Source organism: Tachysurus vachellii, chromosome 13 (assembly GCF_030014155.1).
Source record: "Tachysurus vachellii isolate PV-2020 chromosome 13, HZAU_Pvac_v1, whole genome shotgun sequence".
Taxonomy (NCBI): Eukaryota; Metazoa; Chordata; class Actinopteri; order Siluriformes; family Bagridae; genus Tachysurus; species Tachysurus vachellii.
This window is the reverse complement of record NC_083472.1, coordinates 18,561,469-18,580,052: the sequence shown is the minus strand read 5'-3', so window position 1 is coordinate 18,580,052 and position 18,584 is coordinate 18,561,469. Positions and strand designations below refer to the sequence as shown.

Here is an 18,584-nt window from a genome sequence, read left to right as displayed (position 1 = left end):
TAGTTGGCCTGCTTTTGTCAAATGCCCCGTTATTTCTTCTGACAAGGTGCTGAAACAGTTTCCATAGCTCTTACCAGGGTTATAATTAGAAGCAGCTGAAATCACAGCTATAAATTAGGCAGGAGCATGAAGTAGGTCGGATAGAGCTGCATGTGGATTTGGTTAGGTGCCTATCCCATTCTGCGTACTCATCCCGTGCCTTGTACTTGCTGCCTCCATCGTTTGCCATGATGACTGCCTTTACTCTACCAGAAGAGCCCTCAACGGGCCTTTTTTCTCTTCACACTAATTTGTTAAGTGCCATTACACAACGGTATTGTGTATTTTTCCTGTTATACTGTATCTGTGTATGTGGACCACCAACAGATAGAAATATAAGCCTTCAGTTTCAAGCTTTTGTTTGCACTCTGAAAGACTGCGTGAGGAATGATTTTACCCTGAACAAAGAATGGTGGGCTTAGAACTAATGGTACTTTCAAATACGCATACAGAGCTGAATGATATTTAAATAGCACCCGCAATGAAAAACAAAGCTTAAGGCGATTTGCTGTGCCCGCATTTGGCCTCAGTGGCTTTGCAATTGGGTATATAAAATCTGAAAAGGGTTACTAGAAGCCCCATTCATTGATATTTAATGACCATATGAGCCATGTCATTTTATAGAGACCTGAGGAGGATGGTGTGGTTATGAATTTTAATGACAGGGGTTTTGTCTTGATGTGTTCAGGTCGAAGATAGTCATATGAGAATTTTATATGGGCTTTATATGGGAGTATAGAAAAGGTACTTCAAGTGAATGTTATAGTGTATGATGAATAGGTTATGCTTGTGTGTTTTCTTTCAAAATTTTTATGATTTCCACCAGATCACACACTGGCTCACTTTTTTTCTGCCTAATTTCAAAATCTTGACATTTTTTCCATATAGACCCAGACCATCCATTTATCAAAAGTGACAGCATGGAAACCATCTTTATAACAGCATCTGACAAGAACATTGAAGTGCCATGTCTGGTCTCAGATCCTGAACTAAAAGTCTCACTCTTTTCGGTAGGTATGCCACCATCCTGCAAAGATTAGTAGTGTGATTCATTAAGCGCCATAAATACCGTGTGCACTGTTGTCAGTCAGCCTTTGAGTGTCGATGGAACTGAAAGACACATTACAAGCAGTAAATAATCTGTAAGTTGCACACATACATCTGCATACACATTTAAATGGTGAAGTGGTAATAATAATTGCAATTAAACCTTTTTGATGTTGAATATTGTAGATCTAAATGTACATGTAAGGAAGCTTCAAAAGCAAAACCCCACCTTATTGTTAGTAACTGCACTACTTACAAACATGCTGATTGCTACTTATTAGTTAGTTATTTATATTGATATTCTGATAAAAAGCTGCATTTTATTAATTTTAGCACATTTAGTATGCTGGCTGAGAGGCCAGTGCTGATGAGAATGAGAAAATTTAATTAACTGTAAAGAGTTTTCAAAGTGCATTTCATTCAAAGCCTCCCAATACACTTCATCTACCTCATTAGGCTTAATGTTCTGATGCATGCCAGTTTGAGATTAGTTGTGCCTCCTCCTTTAAATCTAATAGGAAGTCTGGGGAAACTTTCCTCACTGTTCTTCCACTAAGGAAATGCAGACATATGTGAAATGTAATAAGAACAATAGCAAAAAAAAAAAAAAAAAAAACAGATCCTGAGAGTCTCCCATCATGCCCTGCCAGGCTTTTTAGATGAAACCTCACAATGCACTGCTGTGCTTTTTAACTAATGTATTGCAATTTTTTAGTCTGTGCAATTTGTTGAATTTATATTGTCAAAAATTTATTTAGATTAGATTTTATCTTTCTAGTTTCAGATAGACACTGAAACAGCATTGTCCATAGGTCAGCAGAGAAACCACATAAGCCACAACTAATAGAATTCTGCATAAAAATTTACTGGGGCTTAAACTCGTAGATATAAGTCATAATTAAGGCTGCTTTTAATATTTTTTTTTGGTTGAAATAACATTCGAATCCTATAAGGTGATTTGAATGGTATTGCATTTGTATCTGTGTACATTTCTCATATAATGAATGGGAATGGTGTGACATCAAAAAATCAAACCCAGTTTTATGTATGATCATAGAAAATGTACATACATCTGTCACTAATGTCATGATTTTTTTGTCTTTTTTTTTTTTGTTTAAATAGTAAACTACATTTTTATTGGCAGAGAAAATACGTGTTAGTGGCATGGCTTTCCATAATTATTCTTAATAATTTTTATATGGAACTGACCATAACCACAGCTACCATACAAACAAAATTGTGTATGATGGGCTTGTGTTGATGGCTAGGTAACCTTGTGAACTATGAAGTCTTTACTTTTAAACTTAATTTGTTTTAATCTTTTCACTTTGGTCTGTAGATAGTACAACCTTCTGTGCCTTTTGAAAGTAAAGAGATCACATGGGACAGCAAGAGAGGTTGGTCTGTTCCCAGGCATGTCATCTACAGCATGGATATGATTCTTGGCTTCTTTTGTTCCCTGACGTTAAATGACAGAGAGTACAGGTCCAGGGTCTACATTGTTATGGAATCAGGTGAAACTTTGTTTGTTCTATAAGTTACATACACCTTTACATGTTGATACACTGAAGAAAAGTATTCATTTACAGAACTTTGCATATTTCACACAGGTCTCCATTTCAAAGTGCATATGCTAGAACGTGAGCTTTTTGGTTGAGTTTGGGAATTGGCAAAGGATCAGCTTTTTATAGCTATTTCAGTTGGGGTGGAAGAACATTAGCATTACCCACAGCTTACATGATTTTGAAAGATTAATGGAGTTAAAGACTAAATACTGGCCCACTTTAAGTACAAATATTGAATTAAACATGATAATAACATAAAGCTATGCAGTGTGGGCTTGAACTCAATTTAACAATCAGCAAAAATATTATCTTAACAGAATTTTTTCAGGTTATTGTGAATAATTTGGAAAGAAATTAAATTCATCTGTACTTGGCAGATCTCCAAAATTAATCAAACTGAATCCAGCAAGTGTTGTTTTTAGATCTATGTGGGCTCTAAGTCTATACAGAACCTAAAATGATAAAAGTGCTGACTTTCCAAGTGATGATTGTGACACCCTGCAGGAAGAAACTTTTATGACCTCAAGCTGTTTCCTGAAGACTCACCCATTGAGCTAATGCGAGATGATGTCCTCATCCTCAACTGCACAGCTCTGGTAGAGCACAACACAGGCGTGGAATTCAAATGGGCCTACCCAGGACAAAAGGTAAAAAATGTTTCACAAAAGATAGAGACCTGCCAACTAAAGCAGGACTTAATAAATTAGGTGGAGGCAGGAATGGATATTGATTCGTAAATAGACAAACCCAAAGACCTTTTTTTAGGCAGAGTCCTAACAGAAAGCAAACAAACGGCAATTTTTATCATAAATGATTTTCATTGACTATATGGCATATAAGATTGCGTTATCTTTTTAAACTGTATGAATTGTTTGTACATGGCCATTTGATTCAATTCACCATTCATTTCCTACAAAATGTTTTATATAACATTAAACGTTTTCCAAGTCAGAATTGGAAGTGAATTTTTTTTTTGTAGAATTTTGTAAGATGCTAATTAACTTTGAATACATAAAGGTTGTTACTGTAGGTCTCCCACCCAATGTCAGATTTCCTGGTTTGCTTTAAATGTTGGAAGTGGAAGAATGATTTGTATTATATAAGACATTATTAGAAGTTAAAATGAAAGATAAGTATTTTACATTATCTGCACAAAATGAAATTAATCTGATGTGAATTATAGTTGTCATTATGCTCACAGGATGACAGGGTGGTGAACTTTCAGTCCATTCGCAACAGCATAACACAAGCCACAGAAGCCACCAGCATTCTCACTATCCAAAATGTCAACATCAATGACTCTGGTTACTACACCTGCTCAGCCAATGGCATGGAGAGGAGTCTGGAACACTCCACATTAGTCATAGTGCACGGTAAGGTTGAAAGAATGAAGGGAGTGATATTATTCTTTATGTTTACCACAAATCTAGAGATATTGACTGCTATCCTTATCTTGTAAAACTCTTATTATTTCAGAGAAGCCATTCATTAGTTTGGACTACAGGAACGGCTCTGTGGTGGAAGCTACAGCAGGACAAAAGTCTGTCAAGCTGTTAGTGAAAGTGTCTGCATATCCCATGCCAGTGACCCACTGGTATGCACAGGAATTCAGTTGTTTAAAATAGCTATTTGCATTATATGTACATACTGTAACACCATCTAGGGTTGTGTAGTGTATTTTGTGTTTATTGATATTTCACAAATGCTTATAGTGTCATGCGAGCACTCTAAGTGGCGTAAACGATTCTACATATGATTTGCTAAAGATTGATAGAGATTATAAATACATTTTTGCTAAATCTATGATAGTGTCATGAAAAAAAAGTCCTGTGACACATCTTGTCTTCAGCAGTTATTGTGGTTGTGGCTGTACAGGTATAAAAATGTGACAACGATAACAAGGCGGCCAGAGTTTAGCCGGTTTAAGATCCACAATCAAAACCTGGAGATCAGGGATGTTCACAGAGAGGATGCTGGAGACTACACCCTTGTTCTGAAGAACAGTGCTGCTGGCATAGAGAAAAAACTCCACTTTATTCTGATAGTCAATGGTAATGCTTCTTTCTCTCTCTCTTTCTCTCTCTCACACACACACACACCTCTGATTTTCTTGATGTTTCTCCATTTCTTTGTGAAGTGCCACCTCAGATTCATGAGAAGGAGGCAGCAGCACCTTCTAACCCCTACAGGAGGGGAAGTCGACAGCTTCTCACTTGTACAGCCACTGGTTATCCTCCTCCAACATCCATCACCTGGCAGTGGAGACCGTGGAGCCCCTGTGGCCTTAATTCCACCCAAAGATCTCTGTAAGTGCTAAGTTTAAAGAGAGAAGTGAGTTGCATGGACACCGTTACAGAGAAATCTGCCTTTGATTCATTAATTTCCTGGTGTATGCACATAATGTACTAATACATTAGTGGATATTTGTATTTCTTTTACAAAAAAAAAAATCTATGAATATAATTTGATATCTCAAATTATGTGTATGATTTTAATGTCTTGTTGAAAAGTGTATAACACTGCTTTCGACTGCTATGATCAGCTGATCATAATTTCATTCTGGTGCCTGGAGGGTCTAATGTACTCAAAACAAGTTTAAATCTCAGGATATTGCTACACTAAAGGGACTTTTGCTTGCACCTCACACCCGTGTCAATGGGAGTATTAGGTTTGTTCCTGAAGCTGTTGGAACGGCTCATAAACATTAAATACAAGACCTCAGAGGTTCACTTCAGGTTCAGAGCAGATAGATTTTGTTCCTCTTGGCACTCTTCCAGCCATCGCCTGCTTGTAGAAGAGGTTTTCACTCTTGTGTTTTCAGTCTGTGACATTTATTTTTTCAATTATAAGAACAGAAAAGGCCTATGGCATGGCATCGGTTCTCCCACATTTAATATACAGAGATATTTTTAGTGTTCCATCCAGCCAAGTCTGCATTTGAGAAGTCATGCTGCATGCAAGAAGTGATGGGTCATCCAAACAACAGGAAGCACTAAGACAGAACGGGGTCATGATAGCATCCTTTGGCCCTGGAAAGACAAGCTAATTCTACAGTGCTGAGACCTCAGAGTACCTACCTGCTTCCTATGTTCACTCTTTGGCTTCCTCCATGGCTGTGTAGTCACGCCATGGTGCAGAAGCTTTAGTTCAAGTGAGGACTGATGCAGCTCTGTGTGTGCAGCATTTAGGATAAGCTTCAGAAAAGCACAGGGTGCACTCTTACAGCTGATGCTCATAGTGCTTGATTTCTGTGCATCACAAATGCTGCTTCATTCACATTCACCCACAAACACACACACACACACACACACAAACACACAGACACACACACACACACAGGAATATTAAACACAAGGTCATGGTCCTGTGTGCTTTTGCCATTTGCTTCATTTAGTCATTCACAAGCACATTTCCAAAGCATATCAGAGGTCATTTCTTTTCTGATCCCACGCTCTCCCTCTAAGGGAGAAAATTACTTTTATATGCCAGCTATACCCTGTAAATAATACACAAGCCAAATAAATACAGTGTGTGGCCTTCATGCGCGTCCTTCTCTAGCTTCCATCATCCACAGGAAGGCATAAGACTCTAAAAGCGCTTCCTGTGTCTATCTGCACATCCTCTCTGTCTCTCTCACAAATAAACACAAGCATACACACACAAGACAATGGTAATGTCGGATGTAGGGTTCATCATCAGACACCCAATTTTCCTCTCCTTGCCCTAGAAATCCAAAAATGTTCTAGCTAGTGACAGGGGCTTAATGAAATACTCCAGGAGTACAAAGCTCTACATCTAAATAATTATTTCTTGCAGAGATGAGAATGCTTTTCCAAAGAGCAGAATTAGTGTGGAATGTTAAAATATTTAGACGTGGGATGGGACAAAACTACCTAAACTACCTAAGATTACAGTTGGTAAAAAAAACGTAGACTAGTTACATACTAATGTTTATTTTTTTGTGAATTACAGTGGATTGCATTATAATCACATCTATTTTTGGAATTTAATAAGTGCCCTTGTTTGTTACCTGTTTGAGTAAACAGGTTTTTCATTGATTTTTCAGTACAGGCATACATTATGAAATAACTGTCTACGGAAATCACATGTGTTACAGATGCTAGAGCTAAAGATTAGATTGTTTATTTAAATTGCAATGTATTTACATTTGCTTCCTAATGATTATCATCTGGGGTTTAGCTTTAAAATTGTACAAATTCAACAAATTGTAGAAAGTCTGTTATTTCTTATGCCTTCACTTTTTATGACGCACTACTTTTAATAAAGTATTAGGACCTCTTTTAGTTTAAAAGGTCTTTATTACAAGAGATTAAAGAAGATTAGACTTCATAAAGTGGTTAACAATTTTTTTGTATGTTATTTTATATTTCAATGTAATTTCTAACTTTCTTAGGACTCATAGGGGCCAGAGAGACAAGGCCCCTCTCTGTCAGGACTGGCTCGATCTGGACTTTGAACACAGTCTAAACACAATTGACAGCATGGACACTTGGACTGAGCTAGTGGATGGCAAGCAAAAGGTTTGATTTTTAATATCCTCTGCCTTAATATGACCCAACAGGAAAATTTCTGCATTAGTTAGATCCATTGTATTAATGTTCACAAACATGAACTCTTGATGTTATTGTTTTGTTTATCTATGCACCAAATATCTGAACCCTGACAACATTTGTCAATTAAGGAGTGGGAGAGGTGATGAGCTTTGGTCTTTCCACACTCAAAATATTTAAACTCTTCTTCCTTTCCACACTTCCTGGAGGGACAGGGAATAAACATGCATGCTCAGAACACTCACTTCCTGTTTTCTGTCACACATGTGAGGTCATTTCCTTTGTGTAGCCTGAGAAAAGGAGTGGCAGGTGGGAAAATAGGAATCATAAACCAGCAAGCTCATCATCTTTTCATATTTGTTGATTTGATGTGCTTGTATTTTGGTCTTTTCTTTGCAGATAGTTGGCCGTGTGGTCATACGCAGCGCAAATGTGTCGGCCATGTACAAATGTTCTGCTGGGAACAAAGTGGGAAAAGATGAGCGACTTATCTACTTTTATGTGACCAGTAAGTCCAGTTTGCACCAAGAGAAGCACTCGATGAAATATATTTCTATTGGGACCATTTAATCATGAATAAAAGTGTAATTTTTAATGTATTAAGAAAAGTCATTGTGGCTTTATATCACTGGATTATAAACTGCTGATACAAAATGTTATGTAAGGTTATTATAGCAAGCTCTTCCATTTAGGTCATTATTTTAACAAGAAAACACATTTAGTCTATCTTACTTAAAGAGACATTTAGTGTCTCATACTTAAAAAACGTAGAAGCAAAAGTGATCCTAAAACAAGGTCTTATTTTGTCCCACCACCAGGACCCACAGGTATAGTTGGGTTAAACCAAAGTGAATTTTTCTGTATTCTCCATTTCTCTATGGATCTTACCACCTCTCTTTATTTAGCCATTCCAGAGGGCTTTGGGATTGAAATGGAGCCTTCAGAGGAGCCACTGGAACAGGAGAATGTTTATTTGAAATGCAGTGCTGACAACTACACATACGAGAACCTGCGCTGGTATCGTTTAGACCCACAGGCTGTGCCACCAGAGGACTGCAAGAGCCTTCACCGGTATGCTGAGGCTCTGGGTGGAAAACTCTCATTCCACACCTCTACTAACAACTGGGTGCTGGAGCTGAGGATTCCCAGCGTGCATTTGCAGGACGAGGGCAACTATGTGTGTGAGGTGCAGAACCGGAGGAGTGGTGAGAAGCACTGCCACCGCAAATATGTATCTGTGAAGGGTAAGGGTCTCTAGTAGCAAGGATATCTTGGATCGATGTTTTGTGCATGGTTCTTTATAATATAAACTTTGGACTTGGAATTTAACATTACTCTTCTGCTTTAGCTATTAACACACCTTTGGATGCAGTCATTTTACAGTGGGTTTTTTCTTAATTTAACAATTTGTAAAGCATGATAACTTATAACCCACGCACTTGTTACGATTTCACGGCTTTATTAAGTTGTCAGTGTAAGTAACTGTTAGAGCAGGATATGTCTCTAAAAAACAAGGAAGTGCTGCTTAATAACATTGTTTAAGCAATATTATTAAATGAAAACAAATTTGTGTTGGTTAATGTTATAATGATGTCTAGGACTATTCACTATTCAGCAAAATGATGTATTCTAGACTCCTTTTCAGTGTTTATTTCAATGCTTTCCATCTTCTCCCATCTTCTCTCTTGATTTTATGTTAAATCATATTACAGTTGGCACTAAAGAAAAAGGCTGATGCTAAAATCAGCAAGACAATCAAGCAATTTCATGCTGGTTTAACTGAAATTCTTGAACTATTTATGTTGTTATTCTGCTTAGTCAGTCCTCTACCTTGCCTTACCTTATATTTTTCTAAAAAATTGTTTTAGAATTTTTAGGCTTTGGAGGTGAAACCTGGACAAGGACTGGGTTAAGAACTAAACCATTCTGTGAATCCACAGTTGATATGTTATGACACATGACCAGAGTGGCACAAATTCTCTTTAGTCCTTGGTCTTTACATTTGTCATTTCAAACTTCCTCTTTGTCTTTCTTTCTTTCATTCTGATTGGCAATATTATTCTTGTCTCTCTTTCTCGTTCTCTATATATTCCCAGCCCTGGAGGCCCCAAGGTACCGGCACAACCCCATCAATCAGACAGTGAATGTCAGCGCTTCTCTGCAAATGGAGTGTGATGTGGAAGGCACTCCCTCTCCCCAACTCTCTTGGTTTAAAGATAATCAACCTCTCCACCAATTATCAGGTCGGCTTCTTCCCCTTATACTTCCATTGCACATTACATAACAGAAAAAATTATGTGCATACTGAAAACATAAATATTACTTTCGCTTTGTATTTGCATTTACACCGATTTTACAGTTGGTGATTTCTTGAGGATCTGTGTTTATTTATCAGAAATATTTAATATGTGAATTTTATCAGCTGTAACATATGCTGTAAAATCTGCAAAAAATGCACATGAACACACAAAGAGACATTCAAAACATTCAAATGTTTGGTGGAGCTCCATTTGGTGTGATAGACAGATGCTGGGTGGACTACTGGAACGGGGAAAGTTTTGGCATTGGAATGTAAAAGAAATGAAAGACTGAAAGGGAGCTAAGCATGATGACAGCTTTGGAAATGAATGTGCACATTTATGGATTGAGTCCACCAAGTTTTGCTGCTGAACAGAATTCACAGTGCTTTTGTGTATATAGGCAGTGTGTCTGTGTGTGTGTCTGTGTGTGTGTCTGTGTGTGTGTTTGTGTGTGTGTTTGTACAGAGCAAGCAGATTTCAATAAAGGAGGGAAGCTGCTATACTGCCAGGGTGCCTGGTTGTAATGTGTGTTGAATCAGATTTGCCTCTGATTAATTTTACTCCATACAGGGATCACAGGAATTTTTTTTTACAGTCTTTGTGACCTAGTATATCTGCACCCACCTTATGTTTCTCATTAAATAATTGGACGCATAAACACTGTCATGGGGGTCATTAAAACAAATGCAGTTTAGTATGTTAGGTGAAGGGTAAGGCTATCCTGATGTTCTCCTGCTACCAATTACAGTCAGTAAGTCATAGCTCACAAATAGAAGTCCTTTGTGGTGTTCGCTGTAGGAAGAACCTGGGCAGTAGCGCATGGCAGTAGTCTGGGTGTTGTTTACATAATGTAATATGACACTTCATTTAGGCCTTGGAACCTGGACAACACCAGAGTAATAACACTGTAGAAGCTGTTATATCTTAAAGGCACAGCTTGTACCTTTAAACCATTTTGCAGGAGGGTCTTCAATAGAAAGCACTCAATCTTACCATACAAGAAATCTAACTAGTTTCTTTTGACACTGAAGTACATTTACTGAAGCTGAGCTGCCCTGAATGGCAAGTTTTCCATTAGTGGCAACCTATAAGACATGTAGAGTTAAAGAGCAAGGTTGTTTTCAATTTCAATGTTTTCACTGCACTTACAGGTAGCAGAGAATTTTAAAGTTTTCAGACTGCTGCTATACAGGAACTGACAAAAAGACTATTAATAACACAATTTTCCCATTAGCCTGTGAAAATAATCTTGGTTACAGACTTGTTAGCAACTTGTTAGCTTTCAGTTTAGCTCTGTGCTAAACTTTTGTGGTAATATTTCTAACTCTATGGGACACATTATAGTAGTTTCTTAAATTGAGTTCCTAGAAACAGTTTATACATGATTGTATTTTTTTTCATGTGAAATAGTAAAGCAAACATGTGAGGTAGAGATGCCAACAAACTGATGTTTCTATAATACACAAACTGAAGACAAACTGCTGCAGTGACGAGTCAAATATATGATTACTAAATAAGCTCATTCCCACACTCTTACATATACAGTGCTTAAAAATAAGGACTCGTAATCACAGTATTTTCATAACAAACATGTTCATTAAGTAAATGTAAATATGTAAAGGTATATATATTGTTAAGTGCTATCTCAATAAAATGTTGTAAAAACGAATGTAAATTTAAAAACAATATAGTGTGACTGCCCCCTGGTGGTCCAGTGTATTGCATTTTCAAATTTTACATTTTAACAGAGATAGATAGATAGATAGATAGATAGATAGATAGATAGATAGATAGATAGATAGATAGATAGATAGATAGATAGATAGATAGGGTTAGGGTTAGGGTTAGGGTTAATAAGTGACAGGTGGGTAGGTAGGTAGGTAGATCGATAGATAGTCTGGGACAGGTCTGAAACTGGAATTGAGAATCAGCCCCTAATGTGTGGATGAAGCGCAACTTTGTCAATCGTTGTGTACAGTTTGATTGAGAGCTTTGTGGATTTGCGCAGGGATCCTACTGCAGGATTCTAACCGGACACTCAGCATACAGCGGGTGCGTGAAGAGGATGCTGGTCTGTACACATGCACTGCCTGCAACCAAAGAGGCTGCATTCAGTCATCAGCAACAGTGTCTGTACTTGGTGAGATTCTCTTCATAGCCTGTGCACATTGCTTGGAGTATGTGATTTACCTCGTGTCTTTTTATGGTGTTTTCAAGGTTACATGTAGACATTTTCTAACTTTTACTAAAACTGGCACACACCTCACTCATCCAATAACAGTTACAATGATGCAGTTCCTCACTATTATATATAATATATATGTATATATTTGATTCATGCTTAAATGAAATGAAGTATCTTCAAGATATTTTTTAGCTTGAACACAGAGAGGCCAGATTTACTGTTAATATGCTCTGCTGTGTTAGGTGGAGGAATTCAATTTTAGAAGAGGGAAGGGCAGTGTGTTTTGAAGGATGTTCTGTCCTGTAAATGGGTACAGATGACAGGAAATGACCTCATGCCACACTTATATTCCTCCAACAGGATCTGACAACAGCACAAACGTGGAAATCGTGATCCTCATCGGCACTGGAGTAATCGCCATCTTCTTCTGGGTCCTTCTTCTCCTTATCTTCTGCAATGTCAAGCGGGTTAGTGTAGGTTTGAAAATAATAATTTCTGATCCATGCTGGGTTTGCTCCTACATCTAAAATTAATCACATGCATTTGTGCATTTCACTGTTTATTACACAAGGCTCTGAGTTAATCTGAACCCAACAAAATTCTCCTCCAAATAATGTTGAAAGGTCTGTTCCAGGCTGTCTAAACTATACCATGTCTCAAGCCAAACGCATCAGAAATCCCATTACTATCTGGCTGGGTAGAGTTCAGGTGATTGCAGCTATTTGAAATGGGGTCACAGTCTGTACATCTACAAGAAGTAATTGCTTCTCCCTGCTGACCACACTGTTAACAGTTCTGCACTACAAAGGCCAACGTAAGCTTGGGTTAATGTTGTTGTGATGCTGTCCTGCAGGTGAACCCAGCTGATATCAAGACAAGCTATCTGTCCATTATTATGGATCCAGACGAGGTCCCGCTGGAGGAACAGTGTGAATATCTGCCGTATGATTCCAGCCAATGGGAAATTTCAAGGGACCGTTTGCGGCTTGGTACGTAGTAGTCAAAAATAATCTGTATTTAATTTCAGTTCAGTACAAGAAAGAGTTATACGTTATATAGAGGACATTGACAGTATAGTAATTAGAGCTGGGAATATTAACTGGCATAATACAATTTTTACATATATGGTTTATTTTTGTGTAAAGATAGCTATACATGTATTATTACTTCATCTTTATTAACTGCTAAAACCTGGTCGGGCTTGAGGTTGAAAATTGTTATTTATCAATGCTGGATTCTTTAAACAGGGGAAGCAGGTATACTGAATTTTTATTTGGTATGGCGGTATTTGTACAGTTTTGATAAACTACATATTTAAGTAAACTACGTGTTGTCATCCTGTCACCAGTCAGAGTAACTTTTTATTGGACAGAGACTACAAACCAAGACTATAAAGCAGACTAAAAATCCTAATATTGGACTGTACTATTATCCTACATTGAATTTTTTATGTTTCATCACTAATTAAGTTGGTCATAATTAATAAATAATATCGATGTTGGTCATCTTTTAACAGGGAAGGTGCTCGGTCATGGTGCTTTTGGGAAGGTGATTGAGGCCTCCATCTATGGTAGTGATAAGAAGAACTGTTTGGGCACCGTGGCTGTTAAGATGGTCAAAGGTTAGACTGATTAGTCTTTATTTTTTGTTTTGGTCAAAATGACCCATTTAAAAGCTAAAGGGGCAATTCTAGAATGGAAATTGGCTCACTTATGATGTCTCAATTGTAAATATGACAACATAATATTTTGGTGGTTTTTTTAGTGCATGGATCTCATATTTACACATAGACCCATCAGATCACAAAGCATGTGAAATGATTTTTTTGTCTTTACTTCCATAACTTCCTAAAAATGCTTTATATTGATTAAAACTGAAAGGATGAGATGTTGGTATTATAAACTGGATTATGTTGAGATTAGCATGATGAATTGTTTTAAACCGTTTTGTGTGTGTTTGTGTGAATATCATAGAGGGAGCTACAGCCAGTGAACATAAAGCACTCATGTCTGAGCTGAAAATCCTCATTCACATAGGAAATCATCTGAATGTGGTCAACCTGTTGGGAGCTTGCACCAAACCCAATGGTTAGTCCAATTGCTCCAAATATAGATGATAACGATCCATAACATTTAAAAATCAAATATCATATAGAAGATTTTCTTTTTACATTTTTATCTTTTCTCAACTTATTTAAGTACCTTTCATTTTTAAGGTCCCCTCATGGTTGTGGTGGAGTACTGCAAATATGGAAATCTATCCAACTACCTGCGGGCGAAGAGGGAATTTTTCCTACCATACAGGGTATGATTCAGAGAGTTTTGAAGTGCTGTGAATTCTCTCAAATGAAGAGCCTTCACAGTCATAAATACAGGGCCCAGACCCATGTGCATGTAGACCCAGCGAAACAAGAAACGATAATAAACAATGAGTAGAGTGTTGGATAAAGTTCAAGTGCCACAAATTGTGTTTAGGTAAATCAGATATATTGTGTTTTGGGATTTTATTTCATGTAGTTAAGTGAAAAAAAATCATTTGTTAATTTTCTCCCCACACTTTCTCACCAGTTTAGTTGTTTTAGCCATTTCCAAACACTAGCTAGGTTTCCCCATTACATGACAACCACCAACCTGGGGTTGGTGAAGCTTCTTCCAAAACACATGAAGCCAGCCGTCTGCATCTTTTCACACTGCCACTCATCCTACATCATAGTGCAAGTTAGTTAGGCAGCTTAGTATGAAAAAGACAAAGTTTCAGCTTGCCCTATTTGGCATCCATGAGATCACAAACACCAACGACTGATTAAATCACTTTGATTGAGGAAAAAGTCTAATACCATTCTTCCCACCCATAGAGCACAGTCACTTTTACCTTTTAGCCTCCACAGGCTGTGGTATTGCTGTGGGATTCATCTTAGGGATTCAGTCTCCCAAGTCTCAGGCAGTCTCTGGCAATTTACAGTAATATGAGGTGGTGCAACCAATGACAATGCAATTCACAGCTATGTGAAAACTACCAGTAGATGTAATGGGAGGTTGAATTTTTTTTTTTTTTCTCCACTTTTAAACATTATCCATTTTTTTGGCTCCATTTTTTTGGCTCCATGTTATGTAAACATAATAAAACCACACTGGCATATTTCATTGCAAAACAGACAGCAGTGATCATGTTGTGGCCAAAACCTTGTTTTACCTTGTAGTGCCACTTCATGGACATGATTTGTACACAATCTTTACCCCTTAGCAGGAACACATCTACACGTCATTCAATTTTAAGCAGGAAGAAATTACTGGCCATGTGGCTATTTTAGCACTTGTTCTATAACTAGCTACTCACGTTGGAACAATACACACTGAATGGAATAGAAATTGATGCTGCAAAAATATGGTTATGAAGTCATTTCTAGTTTCCATTTCCGTATTTATCATTGTCAGTGCCAATTACTATCATAATATTTTTTTTATTTTTGATTTCCTGTGTCTTATTTGGAAGAGCTTTTGGCCTCGAAATTGATGCTATTGGTGCTATGATATTATTGCTTGGTCGTGATCATTTAGATAATGTAGACGTGTCTGAGTAAAGAGACAAAAAACAAGAATGCATTTGGAAGGCACTCAGTGCATTACAAATAGCTTTACTGCAATGTTCAGTGGCATTCAGTAAGGTGCATTTAGTCTGTTTCCATGGAAATGCAGCAAGGACTATCAAGGATTAAAGTAATATCAAGGATTAAAATCTATGAGGCCTAGATGGTGTGAAGAGCTTCTCTGTGTCTTTCTCTTTGCTGTGTGTATTGAGGATTTTTACTGTTTCAAAAGAGCATTACAGGCGTTGTGGGAAGTCTTTCTGTGTTAGTAATATAACTGTTGTACGTTAGATTCATTGTCAGATACAGTAGAATGTATTTATTTCTCTGTGCTACATCACTGTGAAATGTCCCATTTATTTAAGTGGAAATCATTTCTCACATCCACAATAGAACAAAGACTATTGAAATATAGAACAATAATATTCAAAGTATCACCATGAATGCTATATCTAATAACTCCTTACTCAAAAAGCTCCTAAACCAGATTGATCTAGTGTTAATAAATACATAATTGTGCAGGACCGTTCCCCTAAAACACGGAGCCAGATGAGAAGGATGATGGAGGCCGGGCAGGTAGAGCAGAGAGGTTGCCAACCTTCTTCTGTCATCAGCACCCCAAGACAGCTTTGGGGTAAATCCAGCTCAAAGAGTTCCTCCTCAGAGAAATGTAAGTTTCTACATGTGATATGTAAATGAATGGCATTATATAAGTATTTAGACGAATAAGTATTTGTCTAATGCTCATAATACCCACAATGCCCATATTTTTTTATCTGTATTTGGTTTTAAACCTGCAGTGGACATGCCTTAGTATGGGCTTCACAAATTCTAACAACAAAAAGCAATATTATTTAAAAACTCATATTCTTCATTCATATTGAGCCCTGCAACCTCTGCAACATCACTCTGGTTCATATTCGGTTGAGATCGCAAACGATGGTATTCTGTACTGGTTTATTATGACGATTATTGCTTTGTATTTTGTTTAAAGTGGAGGACCTCTGGAAGAAGCCTCTTACAATAGAGGATCTAATATGCTACAGTTACCAGGTGGCTCGAGGGATGGAGTTTCTGGCATCTCGTAAGGTAAATCCAGTTAAACTTTAATTACCCAACAAAACTATTATATATCATTGTAGTAATATAATGCAGAATTGTGTCTTAATGTGCATTATGTATTTGCTTTTGCTTGTTGGAAAATTTTATAGCTTTACCTCAGACTATTACAAAGTGCTGTCATTTCGAAACGACTTTCCTCACAGAAACTTTCACCAAACAATAAAATATAAGATTCAGTGGATGAGTGCAGCTACTGTCAGTGCTTTGTTCATAAAGTAATACAGTATATCAAATGCAGTCAGACCCAGAGATTAAAACACAGTGCTCATCCTAACTGAAACAAATACCCAGAGATTTTATAGTTAAAAATGATTTCCACCTAAATGTAGCGTTACGTTGAAAGAAACCAAACAAAGATGGGTTCGTTTTTTTTAAGCTTGCATGAAAGACTATGGCCTGAGCTGACACGTAATAACAATTAACAGCTAATAGATAACAATTATGGCAGTAATTAAAATGCAAATGTGCTTGTCCATTAAATTGAGTCTCTGCAGTACCAATCTTTCCACTCATTTTGTTTGTTCAAAATAAACATAAAATCATTCTGCCAATCTGTCTGCGGGTTACTGAGGTCACTAAACCATGAAGAGCAATTTTGAGACATATTCACACACATTTTGATTGATAACAGAAATGCTGACATTTCTGTTAAAATTGTACTAACTGCAATAATATAGATTAATAAAAATTTGGTGGAGGCAGTTGTGGTGGTGAAGATCTGGACATGGTTGTCCTAATCCCCCTGCATACTGTGCTGATTTTCACTGTGATCACGTCTTGCCAGTGCATCCATCGAGACTTGGCAGCCCGGAACATTCTGCTGTCAGAGAACAATGTGGTGAAGATCTGCGACTTTGGACTGGCTCGTGACATCTACAAGGATCCAGATTACGTGCGGAAAGGCAATGTAAGAGTGAAAAGAAACAATTTCTGTCAAACTGTCTATTCAACATGCTTTTCCACACTACATTAAAAGCTCCAAATGGACATCAGAATGGTTCTTTAAAGGAAGCTAATTACACAGTTCAGATGATAACACCGAAAAACAAAATTGTCCAAAAATTTATTGTAATTTGGAAAACGTTTAACATTTGTGTCAATGCAAAACAATGCATACTCTATACACACATGACTGACTGGAGTGGAACCTAATGTGAATGCTGAGATGCTTTTTTGATCACCATAGATTAAATGAGTTATTATTATTATTATTTTTATTATTATTTTTAGTGTCTTTCCGGGCAGCTCAAACCAGTGTTGCAATTTTCCTCAACAATATGTTTCACCCATTCTGTGTAAGCTATAGAGACTGCTGTGGCCCAGGAGATTTATAAAATACTCAAACCAGCCCATCTAGTACATCCATGCCACAATCAAAATGAAAGAGATCACACTTTTTTCTTCATTCTCCACTACACTTTGAACCTTGAGGCAGATGGGTTACAACAGCAGACAACATCAGGTTCCGCTTGAACAGAAATCTGAAGCTACTGATGTACTTTTGAAAATCCCGAGAGATCAGCAGTTTCTGAAACCAGCCAGTCGAGCACCACCAACCATGCAATTTATTCTAATTAATTTAAATGACATTTTCCCCCATTTGGTGTTTGTATAAGTTCATGCATAGTGCTGCTGCCACATGACTGACTGACTGACTGGATAACTGAGTGAATGTGTAGGAGTACATCACGAGAACAAGAACTTCACCCACATTTATAGAATTGCTTCACTTTTGTCATTCAGTTGAAAGGGGTTGCTGCTTTCTGTAAAGTGAACTCGGTTTGAACTCAGTTTGATGTGCATTTCCTTTTGCAGGCCAGACTACCACTTAAGTGGATGGCTCCTGAGAGCATCTTTGATAAAGTCTATACCAGCCAGAGTGATGTGTGGTCTTTTGGAGTGTTGCTGTGGGAAATATTCTCATTAGGTAAGCTCAGTGTCATTGTCTTCTTCATTTTAATTACTTTTTTTCATTACTTATCTGCGGTGAAATATTTTAGCAGAGTGCTAAATAACCAAAAACAAAAGCAATAACTTTTAAAGAATCTTTTGAAGTTACCTTAATTAACAGCTTCCTTACAAAAGCAAACTGTTTTTGGCAAATTTGCAAAAAGCAAACGTGTCTGATTTCCGGTAAAGTAATTAAATTAAATTTGCCAAAATATGTTG

At 37.3% G+C, this 18,584-nt stretch overlaps 1 protein-coding gene across 1 annotated transcript in view; it reads left to right on the top strand.

The window, feature by feature from the left end:
- The window catches only part of flt4 (fms related receptor tyrosine kinase 4), a 36,765-nt gene that overhangs the window by 14,979 nt on the left and 3,202 nt on the right, over positions 1-18,584 (top strand). Inside the window, exons 4-24 of the mRNA XM_060884463.1 lie at positions 928-1,049; positions 2,426-2,600; positions 3,156-3,298; positions 3,853-4,024; positions 4,128-4,245; positions 4,527-4,702; positions 4,789-4,957; positions 7,066-7,192; positions 7,622-7,730; positions 8,128-8,466; positions 9,319-9,465; positions 11,531-11,662; positions 12,068-12,174; positions 12,561-12,696; positions 13,224-13,328; positions 13,681-13,794; positions 13,923-14,011; positions 15,816-15,963; positions 16,288-16,382; positions 17,200-17,322; positions 18,231-18,342. Of these exons, the coding sequence (XP_060740446.1) occupies positions 928-1,049; positions 2,426-2,600; positions 3,156-3,298; positions 3,853-4,024; positions 4,128-4,245; positions 4,527-4,702; positions 4,789-4,957; positions 7,066-7,192; positions 7,622-7,730; positions 8,128-8,466; positions 9,319-9,465; positions 11,531-11,662; positions 12,068-12,174; positions 12,561-12,696; positions 13,224-13,328; positions 13,681-13,794; positions 13,923-14,011; positions 15,816-15,963; positions 16,288-16,382; positions 17,200-17,322; positions 18,231-18,342 (2,958 nt within the window). The remainder of the gene's footprint in view (positions 1-927; positions 1,050-2,425; positions 2,601-3,155; positions 3,299-3,852; positions 4,025-4,127; positions 4,246-4,526; positions 4,703-4,788; positions 4,958-7,065; positions 7,193-7,621; positions 7,731-8,127; positions 8,467-9,318; positions 9,466-11,530; positions 11,663-12,067; positions 12,175-12,560; positions 12,697-13,223; positions 13,329-13,680; positions 13,795-13,922; positions 14,012-15,815; positions 15,964-16,287; positions 16,383-17,199; positions 17,323-18,230; positions 18,343-18,584) is intronic.